General features: G+C 43.9%; 1 protein-coding gene across 3 annotated transcripts in view; it reads right to left on the bottom strand.

Annotated features, from left to right (window-relative positions):
• Window positions 1–15,048, bottom strand: part of man1a2 (mannosidase, alpha, class 1A, member 2) — a 475,750-nt gene extending 460,702 nt beyond the window's left edge. For 2 of the 3 annotated variants that reach the window (XR_013965535.1, XM_080786092.1), the window contains exons 1-3: window positions 14,638–15,048; window positions 12,225–12,274; window positions 10,511–11,103 (exon numbers count right to left, since the gene is read on the bottom strand). Coding sequence is in view for 2 of the 3 variants with exons in the window: in XM_080786092.1 (XP_080642218.1) it covers window positions 10,511–10,830 (320 nt within the window). In the remaining variant the exon portion in view is untranslated. The remainder of the gene's footprint in view (window positions 1–10,510; window positions 11,104–12,224; window positions 12,275–14,637) is intronic. The other variant, XM_080786093.1, reaches the window with a different exon arrangement.
• Between the last annotated feature and the right edge of the window lie 7,876 nt (window positions 15,049–22,924).

Below are 22,924 nucleotides of genomic sequence, written 5' to 3'. Positions count from 1 at the left end.
TTCCCCCAAGTATTTAAAACAAAAACAAGCATCCAAAGAACTTAACGTATCTTTTTGAAACACACAGACAGCTGGCTGCAGGAGAGGACGTTTCTGTCCAGAAAACATCAGCCAAAACGGCTAAATCTAACATAACTATTATGATAAAACAATCAGCTCTAAATTACCACACACACACACACACACACACACACACACACACACATACAATGTTTTTGTAGAAAGCTAGCAGGGATGGAGCCGGTGGGTGGATAAAATAAGGTCTCTGGCAGCAATTTTTCAGCTGTGCCTCCGGTCCATTACGGAGCCATGTGTGTAACTATGTATGTGTACGTACGTGTATGTATGCGTACGTACGCGTCCCAGCACAGACACCCCCACATCCTACAGTGGCCAGTAGAGTACAGTAGAGTACAGTAGAGCATAACGTAGCACACACACTACGAGCCCTGGGCACGTTCGTTCCAGGGACCCCCCCACCCCCGTCATATATTAGTCATCTGAAATGCTTTAGGTTAGTGCTAGTTGTCTGTGTGAGATTGCGTCCACAGGAACTCTTCACACTTTAGTCTCCTTGCCATGTGTGGTGTTTAATGTTTAATATTTTGCCGGTGTGCTTACCTCTCCTTTTATTGGTCATGCAACCAGGGGACAGGATCTGGGTTGTATACTGTCTCTGAGATGATTTTTGTATTCTATACTATATGTTTTTATTGGAGGCTTCTCACTGTTTAGCAGTTCTACACATATTTTTCTATTGACTGACCCATTACATTTTGATGTCATTTTTGCATTTTGCATATTGTTCTATATATGATGTACAAATAAAGTTATTGTTGCCAGCAACCAATCACCCACTTTGGGTGTTGGCCTGATTGAGGACACTCCCTGATCCCTTGTCCCAATCTTTATAAATATCTGGTGTAACTCCTTGTATGTCATTCCCTGATCCCTTGTCCCAATCTTTATAAATATCTGGTGTAACTCCCTGTATGTCATTCCCTGAAGAAGGCAACTTGTTGTTGGGAAAATAAAACATTTGATGGCATCGTGACTACGAGCTGTGATGTGAATGAATGATTTTAGTCGACTAGATCTGTGCAACAAAGTGTAAAATTACTTTTCTTTTACTTTACTCCACTACAATTATTTGAAAACAATAGATTGTAGATAGTACGCATTAATCAATTCAGCTAGGCCATTTGAGCTTGTAAATCCGCTAATTTAAAAATATTTTAATACATTTTAAAACTTAATTAATTAACACAGAGGATTTTACAGTGTAGATTAGAGGTCCCAGAAATAAGAGTCTTCATCAAATGGTGACCTTAATGCATATCAAACAAGTGGTCCTTGAAATTCAAAAGGTTGAGAAAAAAAAAACTGTTCTAGACAGCTTAACCTTCAACTATGCTGTAAAAGGTAATGACTTTATTAGGGGGGGGGGGAAGGACCCCCGAGTCTTATGAAATGCCCTGGCCTAGATTTTAAAACCCCACCACCGCCACAAAAATCTAAGTCTTCAATTTCCAGCATTGGTAGTATTTCTACCTCAAACCATGATAGCGACGTGTTGTGTAGCTCCCGCTCCCCCCCCCCCCCTCCACCCCACGCTTGCATCATGTGGTTTCTACCCGCAGGACACCCTACACCCAGCTGTGGCCACAGGGGGGGGGGGGCAGCGGGGTGTCATACCAGGCGTTATTGAGCAACCTGAGAAATAGTAGCTTTGAGCATTTCGAACATTAAAAACAGAGTGTGAAAAGTACGGTAACTGAAAGTGAAATCCGAGGTATGGGTATGTATGTATCTGAGAGCTGAGAAGGCCCCGCTTTTTATGGGCGAGTTGAGAACAACAGCTTGAAGCACATTGAGGTTTAACACTAGCAGGACTGGATTTGTGACTTTCCCACATACTTAAAGCATGATGAACTGTATCAATCCAGCCTCCTAGTCCTTATATTCTAGTCTTTACAAGCACTCCTCAAACATGTTCACGTCAAGGACGCCCACATGCATAACACATTATGAGCTAGCAGATCAGTTATTTTCAAATAGGCAAAATGGGGCTTAAATGTGTATTAAATTGTTCCTCAGTTTGCTTGAGACTCCCCTGGAACCCCCTGAAGGACCCCTGGGGGTCCCCGCCCGGAACCCCTCTGTAAGAACCAGCACTCTACACCACACACCCACACACAGTCAGTAACATAATGGGGCTTATTGCCATGGCTACAGGTAACCCAATTTCACCTCTTACTTACTGGCCTGCCGGTTACCATTAGTGTTATAGGCCTTATAACTTAGCTGCGGGTTGTGACAGAGCCATACATCTGAATTCAGCACCACAGGCTTTGAATCATACTCAGGGTTTTCCGGTAAGGCCAACATCACAGAAACGCTGATTTATCATAGTTAGCGTGATCCGAGAAATAATTTCTGTGTTTCCATGCCTTGTTCGACCTGTCACACTCACAGCAGTGTGATAAATCTAGACTGGGCTGCCTGCATGTACAGTACTGAGCATGTGTGTGTCCGCGTTTGTGCGTGTGCGTGTGTGCATGTGTGTGCGTGTAAGTAAAACCAGTCCTAATAATAGCACCCGGGCGAAAAACCACACATGAACAGAGACATATCATGACACCGCAATCTAAAGCATCACTCAGCCTATCAGTGAAAAGGTCTTCACGAAACAACACATATAGGATTCCAGGATCTATAGAGCATTGGTTCTGGGGCCTCCCAGGGGTCCTTGAGGTGGTTCCAGAGGGGTCCGCAGCAAATTGAACAATTTAACTGCTACAAAAAACAATGTACAAGCCAATCTACAAGCTCACGTGTCACGATGCAATGCTTTTTGAGCTTGTGGATCAGCCATTTATTGGTTTTTTTAACGTTGTTGTCGCCTGCAACACTAGGGACGTCAGGTACTAGAAATTGATTTCACTATGATTTCACCCACAAACAAGGTAATCCAATGAGAAAATGTAATGTACAAGAATGATTATTAAAATGATTTCGGTATAGACAGTATTATTCTTTACTTAATCCAATCAACAACTAGACCTTCTCATCTCTCATAGGGGTCGCCAACAACAATTATTTTCAAACGCAAGGTTAAATCCTCGAAATTAAAACATTTAAAAATCACTGCTATAGAGCGTAATTTAGAATCAGCCTCTTTTTGGTGCAAGCAGATTGAGCACTCACTACTAATGCACCCAGACTGCTATGGAGGGGCTTTTCAGAATCACAATCAATGGTGAGCTAATTCTGCTTTTACAGTGGCAGGGCCATTGTAGGAGTCCCCCTCCTTTCCCCAACTGTCTACTGTCTGTCAGTTGGAAACCTCATATCTACAAAACCTTTCAGGACTCTAATTCAAAAACAGCTAAAATAGCAGATCCAGGCCTGGGCCGTGGCTCAGCGGTCCAGGCACCTTGGCTATAATCCAGTCTGGCAGTGTGCCGCGGGTTCGCCTCCCGATCCCGACGGCCTTTACTGCATGTCATCCCCTCCCCCCATCTCTCTCCCCCATTTCCTGTCAGCCTACTGTCTGTCCCTCCATAAAAAATAAAATAAAATAAAGACGAAAGCCACGAAAAAATGAACATAAAAAAAATATATATAGCAGATCCACAAGCACAAAATGTGCCCACACGCACACCGCTCTTTGAGCTACTTTTCATGGTCGTTTGTGACACTGTAGTATGATCAAGTAGGGCGTTAATTTACCCAAAAAGAAGAAAAGAAAAACAGTTAATAATATGGTCTCAGAACAACCCTGAAAGACGTCTGCTCCTTCAGAAATCTAATTAAATGTCAACATCAGTGGATTAACGTTTTGTGCCCAAGATCCTTTTCATCATTATCCTCTTTAACACAATCAGTACCGGGACTCCTTCAAAATAGGAGCTCTGGGGTGCCGGGAAAACATGGCCGCTTTTAAGGTACATTTAGCAAAACATGGTACAGTGGGTGTCTTCCACTCAGTTAAGATAATTATTTTGGCTACTAAATGTGCCGAGCATAAGCGTCTGCTGAATAGTATATGGCAGCGCGAGGGCGGTGTCGGAACATCCGAACAGGGCAGCTAGAGCATCAGGAACGATATTAATATGATATACCGTGCTGTACCATGAAAAAATATTTTGCCAGAACAAAACAATTTTTGGGCAGGACCAGAAGGTGTGGCCCAGAGTGCCTTTGGAGATGTTGCATCTACCACAGATATCAGAAACAGCTGGGTACATTTTATTCATTCTGACCTTTGAGTAATTCTGCCCTTATACTTGACTAAATAAAATTCCTGTGGGAGCTACAAACAGTGGGTGGACTACTTCTTCTCCAAAAGCGTTTTGGACCCATGTGATTTTGTCTACAGAAGTCCATAGGGAAACCTGCTTGGGCCGCTTCCCATGTTTGTCCCTGCATATTAAACTCATTTGTTCCTCACATTAACCAGATCACAGTTCATGCATTCATGCATTGTTCTCAGATGAAAAGGTAATTCATTTCAATTGAGAGACACCTTACTGTTGCACCACTGCAAATGAAGAACAGTACAGGTGTTGTACAATTTGGTGTTGCTTTTAGTTGTTTTGTATTATTGTTCTTACAGTATTTGCCTTTTAATCCTCACATTATTTTAGCTTTTTTTAATATATTTGATATACTATATAATTATTTTTTTCATTTACTATGAAAACATGCATTTCCGTGTATCACGTCACACCTCCATATATGGTCACGCATCCTGACATCATGCCTCCATACAGTATATGGTCAAGCCTCGTGACATCACATCGCCATCTCCATATATGGAGCTTGACCTGCTGACATTCCATAAACTTGATCCCTCCCAACCAGTCCTTCCTCTTCAATGTCTCCCTTTTGACTGATACCTGTCCATTCAAACTCTAGACGGGCCCGTCCCACAGTTATTAGTGCAGCTGCTCCCGGCTGCTGGCGAAAACTAGAGTTCTCAACAATATTTTTCTTTAGTTTGATATAAATGAAAATGCGCTAGGATGTGTGTACATGTCCATTAATCAAACTAATATTATCGTTCAGGATCTAGGTGTGTTTCTGGCAGCTGCAGGGGATGTATGGAACTGTAAAGGTGGAAGCTTTGGATCAGTCACATTCTTTTCTGCTGATGCCAGAAAGAATTGTCATAAACGTGTGAAGGAGTGGTACAATGCTGTGTTATCTAACATCTCTGTCTCGTCCTGATCTAAATGGATCTAGATGTTTTACAAAGCTTGGATAATAAACGGTATGGGTTTTGTGTGAGGAATCGAGATAAAAGGTGGAAGTATACAGTATTTGAATTGTATTTGAATTCATACACATAAAATGTGGATGTTTTTAGCACCAAAACTTTGAGAGTCAGCAAAAAAGCTTGGATTACAATGAATCCATTCATCATTAATTCATCAGTGCTTAACACTTATTATGCTGGGAATCTAAATCACAGGGTGCCTTTACTGCCTTGAACATGTATAGGTGTCCTTAGGTCTTTTATCGGTTAGCGCCCCAGCCTGCGTCCTCTGTGAGGAGGAAGCCCAAAAACCTTCCATGAGGCCTTTAGGAGGGCCATTCTAGCCGCAAGCAGAGCCTGCATTACCACCGTTGCCCAGGTGGAGCCTGCAGAACCATTGCGGCTCAAGAAACCACCACTCCTGAATGAAGTGTCTGGTGCAACGCACAGGTCCTGCCGGTACTCCTGGTGAGAGCAGGAGTGGACCTGGTGAGACGTAGGAGGGGCCCAGACAGGAGTCGACCCACAGCGCTGATTGTGTTAATAAAAGCTTTCATGTGATTATTGACCAATTAAAGCTTAAACGCTATATACTGTACTGGACCGGAGTCCCGCAGTAACATGTCACTGGTCGGAGCTCCCGTTAGTCCGACTCGCCCATTACTACTACTAACGGTAACTAACCCCTATAACCCTAACCGCACACAAAGCCATGTAGTCGGAGTAATGGGATGTCGGAATTATGGACAGTCTCGCGACTGTGCCCCAGGGCTCGATAATAGGGCCCCTCACTCCACTGTTCTTCGCAGATCTACAAGCTCACAACATATCGCGACGTGATGCATTTGTGACCTTGTAGATGTGCTATTTTTCTCTGAATGCTTGGCCCAGAAGTAGGGACACTATAGGGTCCATGTGGATAATGTGAGCAGTGAGGTGATCTCTTGTGTGGTTATGGCCTGGTCTGTGAAGAAAATAATAAAAAAGGTGAACTTGTCACTGGCTCCCTATGAGCTTGTCTGTTTTCCCCAAAAGGCTTCTTTAGATAGTAAGTCTTATTAAGATTCACTCCCAGGGGAGTGGGGCCCTGGGGGAAAACACAGGGGTGGTTGCACCAACTGCCGAGTCCGAGTCACAAAATGCTAAACTGAAGGTATTTCCATAAACCAAACACCAGTTGTGGGGGTGCCTCTGCTTATATGAGGGGTTAAATATATAGACTGCACTTTCGAGACCTAAAATCTGCATTAAACCTTTTTTTAGGGATCTCAGAGCTATTACTCTCCCTCTTTGAAAGCTGAAATTGCATTTTCTCAAGACATGAGGGACGGCACAGGGGAGAAGGGCCGTTTGAGTTCAATGCCTGATAGTGGTTGCTTCGTTCTTTCACCTTAAAGAGCCTCCATAGTCCAGTTTCGAGTCATACATAGACTCCATTATTCCAAATTAAAATTACATATCATAAACCCAGATATTTCTTCGCATTGTGACAAATGTAATACAATAGATGCAAATCTTCTTCACAGCTTCGCCCTTTGCCCTCCGATACAAAGATATTGGATTAAGATATTTGAGACGCTCTCTGATATTTTGAGTATTCATATTGACCCCGATCCTGTACTACCGTAATTATTCTGGGTTTGTCAGACTCCATGCCTATGTTGACGAGAGCACAGAAACAACTCTTCTCATATGGTCTGATTACAGCGAAAAAACTAACTTTGACACACTGGAAGAAGGAGGAGGCTCTTGCACTTAAGCACTGGTTAAATTAAATGACTAGTACTTGAGACAGGGAGAGACAGTTTGATAAGGTTTGGCTGCCCCTTGTCTATTACCTGAGTAGAAACAATTAATAGACAAGATACCATTGATATGGTTGACTGTACGCCATTTTCTTTTCAGATGTTTTCCATGAGCTTTCTATCATCTTATTATATAGTATGCAGTGTCACTGAGCAGTATGGGTGGGAGGGTTAAGGGATTTCTTTCTCTTTTTTTGTCTTGTTTATTTATTTTTTCTTTCATTTTGTTTCATAAAAAATAAAAAAAATGTATTTCATATCATAATGTTTGTAACAATGTTTTAATCTGTTCAATAAAAACATATGACAAAAAAAAGAGCCTCCATAGTCAAAAGACAAGCGCTCACATTCAGTCAAACGTATCCTGTGACATCCGCAATAGTGTAACAGAATATATTTATTTGCAGAGGTTTACAATTACAAATACAGATGTATTGCTTTTATTCAACACTAGAGCGGTGCCCGTTCGAACGATGCAAGAATGATGCAAGAACGATGCAAGAACTTCGAACGATGCAAGTTGGAAATGCATGCCCCACCCACTCACCCAGTTATTACAACTATTAGGCACAAATAATATTGACAATAAGCCATATTGTATTTTCCGTGTGTTAAATACATATTCTGTCTGATATACACAACATGATATAAATCATGATACATGCATGTGTGTGTGTGTGTGTGTGTGTGTGTGTGTGTGTGTGTGTGTGTGTGTGTGCACACCAGGGGAAATTGCTCGGAAACTAAAATACAATTTGCTGTGGGAACATTATGCACAGGTGAACACATTATGCTCAGTCTGAACACAATCCAAGATTTTCTCCAACATGCAGCCTAATTTGTAGAACAGGGATCCTGCAAAGCACCAGTAAACATAGTTTAGAGATTAGTTCCTGCAAAAATGCAGCCTCTTGCAGTTTACAAACTGCGGCAATCAGTTACGTGATTTCGATTGTTTTTCGATTAGTTGTAGCCTCTGGGCAGTACAATCCCACATTCCCAGGGCCCTTTTAATGCAAACTAGCGACTCTACAAAAGGGAGGGCGCTGTCACTTCGCCTAGCCACGTCTACTCCTTTCATCCTTTGAACAGCTACCTCCAGAAAGCCAATCCGTGGAACATTTCCAAAGCTCCAGCAGCTAGCTACTGCCTTCTTCTGTCAGGGGGGCTGTCTCAGTCCTGGTGATGTCATACAAGACCACACTATAGCTCCATGCCATGCCAGCCTTCCTTCTCAGTTACCAAAGTACAGTAAATTACTTATTTTGAGCAGGTGGCCGTCCCAAAGCTTTTCGTGACAAGCGGGAAAATGAAACACCCCCCACGGGGGACTAGAGTGGCAACACACTCAACAGTCCCTTGCTGCACAACAGGCAGCGAAAGGCTTTTAACACCTAGTCCACCTTTCTGTAAGTAACGACCACTTCCAAGCACGTACAGTAGGTTGATTAAACTGTACAACTGTGGCTGCTATGACAGTCAATAATTCCACAATGTCTTTCTTTCATTTGTGCAGAACAGCAATGTGAGCCAAAGCTGAATTAAATCATACAGTATATCCTTGAATTATATATACACAGAGAACATAGCAATGTGCCTGCTGGGCTTGATGCTAGCATTATGACCGGACTGTGTAGAGATAATTTAACAGAAATGGGGAGAAAGAGAGATTTAATAAAAGAGACAATGAAAAAAAAGAGAAAGATGCAGCAAAAACAGAGAGACCAAGCGAGGCAGCAAAAGGAAATCAGGGGCTTCCACATATGCCAACGAGTGCTATACTAGCCTGTCTACTAAAACTCCTGCAGCCTTGGAACTACAATATTGTCAAATTATTAAACTTGACTGCAAACGCTTTGTCCTGCACCTCCTAGATGTCGACCCGCTTTTATTACTTCAGTCTATATTAATAGTAGCTTAAAGATATTAAAAGTATTAAAAAGATATTGCTTTGTTTATGTCCATTGTATTTGCATTTAAGTTCATAAAGTTAACATAAGTATAGATAGTATAAATGCATTTGAAATTAAATACTAAATGTTACATTTCAGGATTCCAATTCAAAACTAGCAAAAACAATTATCTGGATTTCAATTAAAAAATTATGCAAAAATAGATCGGCTATTTTTGCTACGAAAGTAACTGGGCAACTTCAAAGTTGCCCAGCCCTGTCGAATCTGGTTCATCAACCTATTGGGACAACATGGGACACCGTGTCCAAGGTGACTACTTCCCCGTCATGCAACAATGAAACCGCCCTGATACCTGGAAGTCTCAGGTGAGAACAACAAGGTACAAAATGAAAGTGCTGGTGCTGACGAGGAGAAATGAGGAAACCATTATGTGGAGTATACGTGGATCTAGACCGTTTCACAGGCTATCAACATACATCCCACAGCCTCGGGGTGTTTTCCACATGGCTACAGAACAATCGATGTGTGTCAGGAGACCTGTATAAGTGGCCTGCGAGGAACAATACCCACACACACGTGACGTCATGCACATAAACCTGGGCAGTGGACCAGAAAAGCAAAGTGTGTGTGTGTGTGTGTGTGTGTGTGTGTGTGTGTGTGTGTGTGTGTGTGATGACGGATCAATAGTTGAGTACTTTATCATTTCAACCCACTGCTAAGGCTAACCCATCTCAATGACATTTTCAGAAGCCACTTTCGTACTCCACGGCAGCATGACAACACAGGGAATTATGATGGCAAAATAAACAAAGCCAAATTACAGCTCTCCCGAAGAAAAGCCAAACCACGGCTCTCCCAGCGAAAGTGAGCAACCATTTCTGGAAATCAAACACTGGGATGATTTATGAGGTAAACGAACAACATGTTTCGGCTCTAGAGCCGGCTTTTTAAAACTCAACTGAGCAGAGTGAGCCTTGGAATTTGTCTCAAACTTGCTCAACTCACTACTACAGTACAAGGGTCAAGGGAAGGAACTAAAATATGTTTACCTACTTACTATTGAATCTACTATTGGGGCCTCCGGATTCTCCAGGATCGAAGTTACTAATGTTGCTCTGGAGAGGGAAGTCTGGAGCTCTCTGGTGGAGCTGTTGCCGCCACCCAACTACGGATAAGCGATTGAAGATGGATGGATGGATACCATGATTGAACCCTCTCCAATTCACATTAATACAGACCATGCAGCACTTCCTCTTTTTTAAATTCAACTGGGAGGTTTTATGTCAGATCAAACATGTCAACACCCGGCCTGGGCCATCTTAGCACTCCAGGCACCTTGGCTGGCAATCCAGCATGACAGTGTGTCGCAGGTTCGAGTCCCGATCCCGACGATCTTTGCTATGTGTCTCCCCGACACCCCATCTCTCTCCCCGTTTCCTGTCTACCTACTGTGATCTATCAATATAGGCAAAAAAGCCCCAAAAATGTATTGAAAATAACAAAACATGTCAACAACAGCCATTACAACATACCTGTGTCTGTGCTCGTAGTGGGCCCCCTGTCCGTGTATGACCACGGGGCCTCCGCCCGCCGCGTGCTTGCCCCCCTTGGGGGGGTCGATGTGGGGTATGAGCACGTCCTCCAGGCCCAGGTCGAAGCGCTTGTGCTTGGAGCTGTCCGGCAGGAAGAAGAAGGCCCCGAAGCACAGGGTGATGAAGGCACTGAGGATGAGGAGGAGGATGAACTTCTCGGAGAGCCTCAGCGTGGCCCTGTGGTGCGGGAAGGACGAGGCGCCCGGGGACAGCGTGGGGATCCGGCGGCCCGAGAGCGGCAGCAGGGCCGGCGTCGTCATGGCTTCGCCGCCGTTAAAAAGTCAACTCTGGTCGGGGGGGGGGGGGGGGGGGAGAGACTAGGGGAGGTGGGAGGGAGGGAGGAGGGGGTGGGGGGAGGGGAGTGGATCTACAAGCGCCACGGGTCCTCTTGTAGCAGCAACATGCAACGCACCCTCCGTGGCCACTCCTATTATCTCATCACGGCAACAGTGAGTCCAGAATCGACAGAGACGAGTTGCTGAAGCCCCTCAGTGTAGGAGCGACGGGCTGCCTTGGAACTGGTCATGTCGATACTGAAAGGGAACGACATATCAGGCGTTGATCAGTTGATGAAGCATTGAGGTGCACACACACACACACACACACACACACACACACACCAATCAACCACTTAAACCAGGGGATGTCTTCAATGTTTTTCAGGCCAAGGACCCATTAGCTGAGAGAGATGAAGCAGGGATCCCCCCCCCATATTGTATACAATTGTGTTGCAAACATTTTCATAGATTTCATATAGTTTCATAGACTTGTTTGACAGCACTGTCAGTGTATTTTGGATTCATGTTAATGTCCATCTTCAGATATTTTTAAGCACATAAACTGTCAATATTTACCATAGTAAACTTTGTTTGGCTCAGTACTTAGCCTGCTCATTTTAAAATATCCTATCACAAAATGATTTGGCAGCATCCATGCAGTAACTAGGACGCCCTGGTGGTCCTGGACCCCCGTTGAAGACCCCAGATTTAAACCCTATGTACCCCAGTAAGTAAGTCCCCCAGTGTACTAGCCTAGACCCCCTGCATTTTACAGCCCTTTAAACCAAATATCTTCACTGGAAAACGCGTTTCACTGAGACACATTCATTGTGAGCTTGAAGATCTACTATTTAGCGCTCTACTACAGCTTCCGAATGTCCAGGTCTGCTAGATTTCATGTGCTTAAATAATATCAAACATGATACCTAGTCAAAACTCAACGACACGTAAGGGTGAAAAATGTACACCATTCAAATGTGGACACTGGACAGTAACATCTACCAGTACTGAATGTAACCACATATTCAATGACAACCAAAATATTGTAAGTGTTAAAAACAAAATGTTAAATCGTTGCATTGCACCACAGCGAAAATAAGTGAAACACACTATCTTTCAGAAGGAAATCCAATCATCCATAATAACAAAACAAACAAAGTGTAGATCATTTTCTATTTGGTTGACAGAATCATAATGTGGCAACAGTTCCTGGTAGTCAGCCATCATTACACTGAGATAACCGGCTGACGGATGAGGCCAAAAACGTCTACTGTACTGTACCGGCACAGATGTTGTCAGGCTTGGACATATTTGATATACGCTAAACAAAAGATTATCAACGGATAGACCGAGAGGAGCGAGGAAAATCCACCTACCGAGCAAATCCTGTTATTCAATGCCATCCTTTAGGCTGCATCGGATTGGACTGGAAGACAAATCACACACAGCCAGCCTTAGTGAAAGCTGCCCAGGAGACCCAAGCTGAACACACTACACTAGGCATGCACTCACCGACCTGTATTTCGGTTATTACAATTCATTCTAGCCCAGTGATTTTCAACCCTTTTCATATCAAGGCCAATTATATTTTTGGCATTTGAGCCACGGACCACCATTTGATTAGATTGCAGCCTTTAGACCCAAAACTATAGAATAGTGTGTTGTCTGTCTATGTCGAAATTGACGTTGGTACCATAGGAGAGATAACGGGCAAACGTTGATCAAAAATAACAATTCTTCTACATTCTCTAATTGTGTAGACTTCTTGTAAATTAAGAAATGCAGATGTTTAACAATACATTTAACTTGTGAGAGCGTAAAATGAAACCAAATGGACCAGTAAAGATCTATTTGGTTTCATTTTACGCTCTCAATAGTTAAAGATCTAATAAGGGTCCATTTGGTTACCAACTCTTATCATTTAACCGGGGACCACCTGGAACCCTCTCAAGGACCACTGGTGGTCCCCAGACCACTGGTTGAAAACCACTATTCTAGGCAGTCTATTTAATAATTAATTAATAATAATAATAATCTAATTAGCATGCTGTTACTAGTGCCATGGCATACAGAGTACAGACATCACATGATCACAAAATGTGATTCCCCCTCAAGAAAAGAAAAGAAAAATGCTGTGTGTATACATTTTGAAAACACATTTGAAAATGTTATGATGATGTCATGTATACAACTATACATGGCCTGTTAATGTATAACCAGATTAAGATTCAAGTATTATTGTATTAAACATCGATCAACCACCCAACAACATAGGCCTATTTATTTTTGTCTAGTTGCCGACTTGCCGTCCATCCACCGGGCCCATGTGCCCAAAATGACAACAAGCTAACAAGGAGGCATCGCGACCCCAATGGAAACAAGCCATGAAGCCAATAGGCTTTCTTGGAGTCATCCTTTTAGCAGACCTTGTATACGTACTTCCCTGTGCTCGTCCATGATGCATTGCAAACTGTAGTAATTAAATAAAAAACGCGTTGTTTAATAGCTTGTAGATCTGTTATTTTGGCACAACAACAATTAAGAGACATCCTCGATCGCGGTGCCTATACCTAACGTTATTTCCAGCTTTAACAGGGAGGGCAGTGTTGATGTGACGCACCCGCACATATAGTATCGTATACTGGTACAGTAGGCTACACATCATTATTTTTGTCGAGAGCGAAGCGACGACAGAAGTGTCAACGTATCGTAGTGTCGTCTGTCGCTGACTGAATGCCAAGTTCACCTGCCTCCTCCAAGCGGCTGACTTAGCTATAGGACCTAAAGCTAGGCGCTTATGATATAGCTGTAGCCTACTTTTTTGGGCACCGGGTGCCGCACGCCGAAAACAGGACCTCAAAGTGGGGTCGACCCTTGGAGAATGGGGGGGGGGGGGGTCCCCAGCTAAATGTGTTACCTTAAAAAGAAAATACAGACACAGCTGCGAGCTTGTAGGCTACATCTGCTATTTTTGAATATTTGGGGGGACGGGACGGGGGGATATATTTTAGATGTTTTATTTTTAATACAAATATTTTCTTCTGGGGAGGGGGGTCCCCTCACTCCACTGGTACAAAACATTTTCAGATGGGCTGGCGGGGGGGGTTCTCCTCCTTAATGGGCACGAAAAGGTTTGACAACCAGTCACCATGGAGTCACTGGCGTTTTCGGCACGCGACACCCCGGCGAGCAGCTAACTAAACGCGGCTTAATTCCCCCGTTCGCTTCGCTCCTTCGCCTGCCTGGCTGCCTGCCTTGCGAGACCGTCGACGAGCGAAACGTGTTAACTTAGCTTAGTTTTAAGATTTAGAGATTATCGTAGATGAATTTTATCGATTGTGACAAAATGTCAGAATCGATTAAATACATCCATACGAGAGTCTACATCTTAGGCTAGTGTGTTAGCTAGCAGCAGCAGCAGGGTAGGCGAGCGAACGATACGGGTCTGTCTGTAGCGGCTACCCCCTCGCTGCTAACGGCCATTAAACTGACAACACAAAGCGAATACGGTGCACAAAAGGACATTAAAAAAAACAACCCGGAATTCAGACACTCCTTGTTTACTCACTGAATTGTTTCCCCCCCGGGGGGAGTGTCGCATTAAGACGTGTATAATTCGCTAGCAGTGTGTCTGCCTGGGTGTGCGACGTGTGTGCTATAATAACGCAGCAATACGTTAGCTTCTCCTGGGTTATTATCTGTGGTGTTTGTGGTGCCGAATTGCCGATAGAGGCGGTGTAAGTAATGTAATGTAGTGGTGTGTGTGAGCTCCTCTGCTGCATGCATCACCTCTTCATTTACTCTTCTTAACGGACACAATCGATGAATCCTCTCCTCCAGACACGAAAAAGCCTCCTCCTCCTTATTATTATTATTATTATCCGTGGCGTTTGTGAAGAAGAAGAAGCAGCAGACGTTGTTGTAGGCAGCGAACAACGTCCTCCTCCTCCTCATGTCTCCACGGACGGACCCTGTATCCCGGCGGCTACGCTTTCATAACCCGGGCAGCAGCAGCTAGCTCCTGCGGTGCTCTGCTCGGGTGGGTCCGTGACTCCGTGCTGGCTGGCTACAGCCTCCTTACAACAACATAGCGCTGTGTTGTTGGATGTGTGGCCGCCTATGCTGCTCGCTCGCCTTCTGGGCTGCAACGACGGTTGGTTGGCTGGTTGGTTGGTTGGGTTTGGCTGCTCAGTCAGTCAGTGCTCCCTCCTCCTCTCCTCCTCGACGTTCCAGGCTCAACTACACAGCCTTGGCCGTGATGTCATGATGTTAGGGACGGGCTGACAACCCCCCCCCCCTCTTCTACAGGGATGGGGATCATGGGGTACACACTACACTTTCCTTCCTTCCTTCTACGTTTTATCGTATGGCCGTTTTATCCATCCACAGACCACAGTCACACTACACCTAAACCACTTATTGGCCGAAAATATCCCATATCCTATCACAAAAATACCTGGCCCTTTATTAAAATGTTTTTTATTTTTATTATTATTATCTTTTTTTGGGGGTGGGGGGGTAGTGAATTATGGTGTGTGTGTGTGTGTGTGTGTGTGTGTGTGTGTGTGTGTGTGTGTGTGTGATATGAAATTTGTCAGTCATGCCGCTGGACCTGGAGAGTATAGGCGGGTCAACCTCACAGCAGATCTAGACATTATAGCATTGTATAACTTTACCAAAAAGACGAAAGTGAAAGTTGGGGGGGTAAAATTCAGCACCAACAACAAACAAAGAAAATGTAATGCAATCAAAGGTTGAAGTGCCATTTTTCTATTCATTTATAATAATAAGCTTACTTCAGACTTACATAATCGTAAGGAAACACAAAAAACCTGTCTGTCTGACTGACTGACTGACAGACGATTTCAGGACGACAGTTCCTCACGCCTAATAAGCTAATTCATTTTGCCAGTACATAAGATATTAGAGACAAAAATACAACAGACCTATACAGATCTTTAACTCTTGAGAGTGTAAAATGAATCTCATTGTACGCTATCAAGAGTTAAATTATTGCTAAACATCTGCATTATGTAATTTCCAAGAAGTCTACACAATTAGAGAATGTAGAAGAAGAATTGTTATTTTGATAAACATTTACCTGTTGTGTTATCTCTCCTATGGTACCAACATCAATACAGCATGGAATTGTGGACAAAATATTATCCAACAAAATATTCTTTAGTTTTGGTTCTGAGAGGCTAAATGTCATCACATGGTGGTCTGTGACTCAAATGCATTTTAAATAATGCATGAAAAGAGTTGTTAAAAACCATTCACGGTAGAGTAGAATGATATCCCTATTAATAAGCCTTGAGAAGCATGTCATGGAATGTTAAGAGAGCAGCTACTGATATTGACAAGGAATGTGACGCCCTGATAGAGGAGTGACAACAAAAGGAAAGAGTGTAACATTATATCCCCGCCTCCTCTATCTCTCTCTCGCACGCATGCACACACACACGCACGCACAAGGTAACTGTCCAGGCCTACTACTACTAGGCCTTAGGGACTATAGGGGCATATGTGCTAGGTGATAATGAATACAAAAATAAAACCCCATAGGCTATCTTAGGGATCCGTCCTGAGAGATGAACTGCCAGGAGTTAGAGGCGTCAGAAACATTACCAGAGAATTTCAGTCGAGGCCTTAGTCATCTTTTGGCACATGTACCCAACTGCCCTGTCCCCTACCCAGCATGGACCTATGCATTATAAATGGACACAACATAAAATTAATCATCTTTTAAAATGCACTCTCCTTTATCAAATGCAGAGACCGCTCTGCTGCCAGGAATGGCGCAATTCATCAAATTAGTTCCTTGGCTTGTACACTCTTTCTCTTGGGACTACACTCCCATAAGTTTGCTCATGAGTCCATGCCAATGAGTGCTCTGCTCTGTGCCTATCCCTTTCGGTACTGTAGCTGCCGAAAATGAGACAGGTCACTTCACTTTGGCTGGAGCTTTTCGTCTCTGTGGTGCAGCACCTTCCCCTTACCCCGGAAAAGATCACACTCTGGGGCCAAGAATTTGCCTGATCTCCTGCCCTGCAACCTCCAAGTGAAGGATTGTAGTTAATCGGTTTGAAGGTTTGAGGCCAATAAGCCTGCACCACTCCGAACAGTTATCATTGTGTTTCCATCGCAGTGGAACTGTAATCAGAATTAGGATACAGCTCCAGTGACAATTTCATCACGGGACAACAGCATAACAATGCCATTAGAGCCAGGGCTACACAAGTTAAACGGTAAATGGACTGAATTTATATAGGCCTAGTGCTTTTATCCAAAGCGCGTTACATTACAATGTACTTCACATTCGCACACCGATGGCAGAGGAAACCATGCAAGGCACTAACCTGCTCATCGGGAGCAGTGGTTCAGAGTCTTCCTCAAGGACACTTTGTTACTTAGCTAGAAGGAGCCAGAAAATAGTACGGCCGCTCAACCGCCTGTGCCACTGCCACCACAGTTAACAGTAATGGCATATAAAATGAGATTTACAAGGTTATATCTGTCCAATCTGGTATATATATATAAAAATACAAAAAAAATCCATTCCATTTTTTTGGCATCCATTGTTAGGTACAGTATACCCATATGATGACCACGGATGTGGTCTAAAAGTTTGAAAAACATATTTTTCATTTCACTGTGTCTTTAAGGGGGTCTTTGCAAATAAAACTTTTGTGAGTCACTAGTACTAGTTGGACTCCTAATATGCCATAGTGTCGTAGCAAATCAGTGTCATACATCTGTACATCATGTAATTCCGGCATGTCGGACTAGTGTCTGCTCCCGTGCTTGCGGTTATGGTTAGGTTAGGGTTTGAAGTGGGTTGTCATTTGTTGGACCAACTGGGCCTTAAAAAATAAGAACATTATAATGGTTGTTAATAAAATCAAACATTTGCCACAGACAAGACCAATTCTTTGCCACGGACCATCAGACACGTACAGTATGTCCGTTTACGAACATGTTGATGACCACTGGTTTGTAGAGAAGTACTGTATTGTTGTCTCTTCTCAACTGGCGGTAATTATACGGACATGCATTTTGTGTCTCAAGAGTGCGTTCCCACCGCAGGGCCCAAAACCAATAATTGAATAATGTACATCATTAAGCCCTCCCACCAGTTCGGTTTGGCTAAGGGCACGGGTCGGTTATGCACCCTGTTGTCATGGTTTACAAACTTTACAGTACCATTGTCAGCCAGACAGACTGATGTGTGCCAGAAGTGTTGGCTTTTACGCGGTGCAACTTGGTAGTGGGCCACAAACTTTGGCTGAGCCACAAATTGCTACCTCTTAAGTGCAGGTGACCACGATTTATTCACCCACTTTCCTGCTGCTTAGAACTACCAAGTAGGATCTTTCTAAAGGATTGCTGCGGATCATGTTTATTATCAAAAAAAAAAGGATAATGGGGAGTTAGGAGTCCATTTCTACCTCATTGTTTAGGCTACTTACTGGAGGCAGACTGCAGGAAAGTTGAGAAGGAGGCAGCATTATAGAGCAATGGAGGAATGCTCTAGTCTAGCACGCTTAGACAAGGGCGGGGAAGAAAGGGATTAAATGTTCCATTTATCACATCAACGTGATTTATTCTTTGTTGTACAACAGTGCCATGTGTCGAAAAGAACTACAAGCCAATTTACAAGCTCACACCACGTCTCAGATATCAGGTTGTCGAGCTGCTATCTTCGACACGACGGTGTGTAAATTAGGCATTACTTGCATTTCACTTTTTTTTTTAGGGCTGAATTTAAGAAACTGTGTGGCTGCCGAGCAGAGTGAGCGATCCCCGTGATCCATCTCCCATCTATAAGGTCTACTCGTAAAGCCAGTGCAAACATTTCTGCTGAGTCGGATGACTCCTTCCGTCTGTCATCCAGGTCCTTGAACTGCCACTAGCTCAGAGACCACCAGCCCCCCCACCCCCACCCCGTACCTACAGCAACAATGACGCCACCCAGACGGTCTGATTTACACACCCCTCCCTCAGTGAGTGAATTAGTGTCAGCGGTGCGGCACAGAGAGAGGAGCGGACTGTACTCACATGTTATAAGTGGTGACTCACCCTCTCTATGGCCCCGTGGAGGCCAGTGGCCACTGTACCCATGGATTAAGAGCAAAATATTGAATTAGGCTACGGTCCCCTATTTCAGTAGTAGTAGTAGTTGTGATCATAGATATATTTAGAAAGCTAGATGGCTCATCCGCGCTTTGTAAAGATTTGACTGTTTTTGTTTGAGCTGCCATAGAACATACTGTACTATACCGCCGGGTGAACTACGTCAGAGACTTCGCCTTGAGCCATCTAGCCTTTATATCTATGGTTATGAGATATTTTTGACGCCATATTCAGATATACTGTCTCTGGCCCCAGCCACTAATTGATAATACTGTATAGGCACTGTTTTTCTTATCAGGCCAGTGACCTTACAGGAGACCGCTAAATCACCAAACTAGGGAAAGCCAATGATTTATTAAAAAGTTTGAAAATCTCCTCCCCTCCCCACACGACACTAAAATGACGTTTTAGTAGCCTAATAATGGTTCTGCTGTTCTACACACTGCCAACCTTTAATTATCCGAGACTATTTTATAGAAGATGTTGCTAGTCTGACCACTTCCAAGTCAAATTTGAGAAGTAGACATATAGTGAGAACCACTTTCCTCACAAGATAAATGGTTGTTCTATGGCTGAAAACATCCTTTAGAGGTCAGGATTAGTAGAGGTTGGGGTTGTGGAGTTGTGTGGCGATGTCATGTCAGTCACACCCAAGAAAAGCAGACAATACGCCACGGCGAGATATGCGTTGTAGCTTGAACATCCCGATGCCTAAAATGTTGGCGTCCTCACAAGTATGTTATAGAACAAACGTCACATTTGTAAGACCATATTTGTGTGGACAAGCATACGTGTGTGTGTGTGTGTGTGTGTGTGTGTGTGTGTGTGTGTGTGTGTGTGTGTGACTGTGTGCATGCGTCATCATTGTCAGTGGGGGCGGCTGGCTGCACTACCTGGCAGGGATTCATCACACATTTTCATAGCCGTGCAAGAGTGACGCTAGTATAAACAGAGAAAGCTGTCATTCCAATATAGTATTTACAGTATATGCATGCAAGGGGTGTCAACTGTGTGAGGCTCAGTAAGACAAGACCTCAGAATACACATTATTATATATGAAATAAGAGATGCCGTACTACAGCTGGTAAGCATGATGAAACCATATCTGTGTATTGTGTGCACAGGAGGTGTGGGCGAGAGTTCTGGCAGTTAAAGCTGCACTACATGTAACTTTTGTTTTTGTGCGAGTAAAATGTTTTGACTATCTGTATGGTATAGGTAAGAGTGTACTAATGCAACATAACCAACACAGCTACTGTGGTTGTCTTTGGTCGCCCACACAGCTGCTGCTGAGGTTGTATTTGTTCCCCCACACTTCTATTGAGTAATGTATAATACCAGTATCTTTTTCCTTCCATATAAAAATAAATAATAATAATAAAAAGAATAGCTCATATAGGGCTTTTCTAAGTAGGCCTACCCAAAGTCGCTTTACATAGCCTAAAAGAAAAGGAACAACGTTTATTAAGACCCCCCCCCCATAAAGCATATACTGTAGCTTTACATTCAGGGGACACGAGTGACTGACTAGTAGTGTGCACCACTGCACCACTTCGACAAGGTCAGCCCAGCGCCCATCATGCAGGATCTGTGAGAGTGTGAATGAGTGGGGGCTGGGTGGGTGTGTGCGCGTGCGTGCGTGTGTCAGGATGTGTGTCCACACTACTGTGTGGTTCTGAAGCTTAGACACCATACAGACGCCACCTCAGATCTTTGGAGGCTTTGAACGTCCGGCGTACGCCGTCTGCCAAGGATTCCGGGGCGTCGAATGGGAGCACCACATGACCTGCAGAGATCTATGAACGCACCAACTCATCCGGCATGGAGGTGTTTCTATGGCACGCAGACAGCTCTGCTGGCTAGGCCATGATGTGATCCTCGACAGGTCCTCTGCTGCCAACTCCAACACGGCCAGAGATAATTATGCAGGAGGGCAACAAAAGCGCTACAAGGACCACATGAAGGTACGACTCAAGTGTGCATGTGTGTGTGTGGTAAAAGGTATAGGCCCATGCATGCATGTGTGCATGCATGGGTGTGACTGTGAAGGTTTATGTTTGGTATACAGTAAGGGTGGTGTGTGTGTGTGCACGGTAAAAGGTATACGGTAGTCAGTGTGTGCATGGGCCATGTGTGAGTGTGTGTATGCTGCATGTTTGGTATACAGTAAGGGTGTGTGTGTGCGTGCGTGGCGGTGCTTGTCTTAAGTGTCAATCCCACGCTCTAGCGATGGTAACGTGGGGGAGTGGCCGGGGGACGTCATATGTGTGACATTCCAGTTAATGGCCCACCACACACACACACACACACACACACACACACACACACACACCAGAGGAAACCATGCAAGGCACCAACCTGCTCAACGGGAGCAATTAGGGGTTCAGCGTCTTTCTTAAGAATTGTGGTTCCCAGTAGCCAAAACAAGCAGGAAATCATAGAGGTAAAAAGGGGAAGAAAAAAAAACATATAGTGAGGGGATTCTTTTTTACGGGGGACAGTTTCGAATGGCAGCCTTCCGTAGGTGCCCCTTTAGAGCGGTTTTGAAGGAGTCAAGGGATTCGCATGTCTTAATGACTGTTGGTAGGGCGTTCCGCATTTTGGTGGAAGGAATTAGCCGGAAAGTGCACTCGCTGCTTGCTTCTGCGTGAGCTTGTAGAGTGGCATGAGTGTCATGCCGTGAGCCGTCTGAGCTTGTAGATCAGCTATTTTTGGGCAGCAAAGTTATACATCATGATGCGGACTGACAAGCCACAAGTTCACATTTCAACATGCACATTCATTGTATTAAGTGGTAATCAAATCATAATTGATGGGCTACACAGAAGTAAGTATATAGATTAGAGAGAACATTGAACTATTGCAACGTCTTGAGATTTGGTGCTATTCTTCTAGGTTAAAGGAGAGAAATGAATCCCTAAATGCCTTTCGGCTATCCATGGAGCCTTTGCACGCTCTGTGCGCCTTTGCGCCACGGCAGACGTTATGTACAGCTGCCGATATGTCCATTGATTATAATGATGACTACAACGACATGACGATAATTAATTAATAATATAGGCCTATAGGCCTACTGTAGCCTGATCGATCGCTGTGGTGCAGTGAATGAAAGTCCGTCTCTATCCATGGCTATCAACGCACGGCCGGGTGGCCCTGCCCGCGAAAATCGTGGTCACGAATTAATAATTCGTTATCTTGAGATAACGAATTATCTAGTTACTAAGTTACTAATTCGAGATCTCAAGATAACAAATGATTAATCCGTGGCCACAAAATACTAATTTGTGGCCACAAAATACTAATTTGAGATCTCAAGATAGCGAATCATCTTTTTTTTTCTCTTCTTTCCCATGGCTATAGTCTAGTCTGGGGCTCCGTTATATTATAACTTAATTTAACTCTGAGAGTGTACAAATGGAATGGGTCGATTTGGTTCCATTTGTACACTCTGAGTTACAGACCCATAAGGGTCCATTTGGTTCCTAACTATCATTTACCTGGGGACCCCCTGGAACTCCCTCAAGGACCCCTAGGGGTCCCCGGACCCCACTTTGGGAACCACAGTGCTAAATTGAACAACAATGACCCTGGCATTTCATCTAGACTTGGGGACAAAAACGGCATCAGTGAAGAAATGTCTGTATGCACTTGGCTGCCACGGTATCATCTTACTGTGCAGAAAACAAATGCACACAATCACGTCGGTGCCATTGCATTATCCTGCCTTCCCTGCACTGAGCATAAACAAGTTCACACATCACAGAGTATTCGATACCAACCTCAAAAGAATACATCCATATCAATACAGTGTCAACAACAGTATTATCAGCATGATACCCGCACCGTCCTGCGTCACTGAGGAATGGAACACACTGATGGTATTACAGAATGTATACAGTAACTAGTGCTGATGTCTTAAAGCAGCGCTTCTCAAACTGTTTCA

The sequence above is a fragment of the Protomyctophum bolini genome (genome assembly GCF_963924005.1).
Source record: "Protomyctophum bolini genome assembly, chromosome: 16".
Taxonomy (NCBI): Eukaryota; Metazoa; Chordata; class Actinopteri; order Myctophiformes; family Myctophidae; genus Protomyctophum; species Protomyctophum bolini.
The sequence above is the reverse complement of the archived record's forward strand: the minus strand, read 5'-3'. Positions and strand labels throughout refer to the sequence as shown.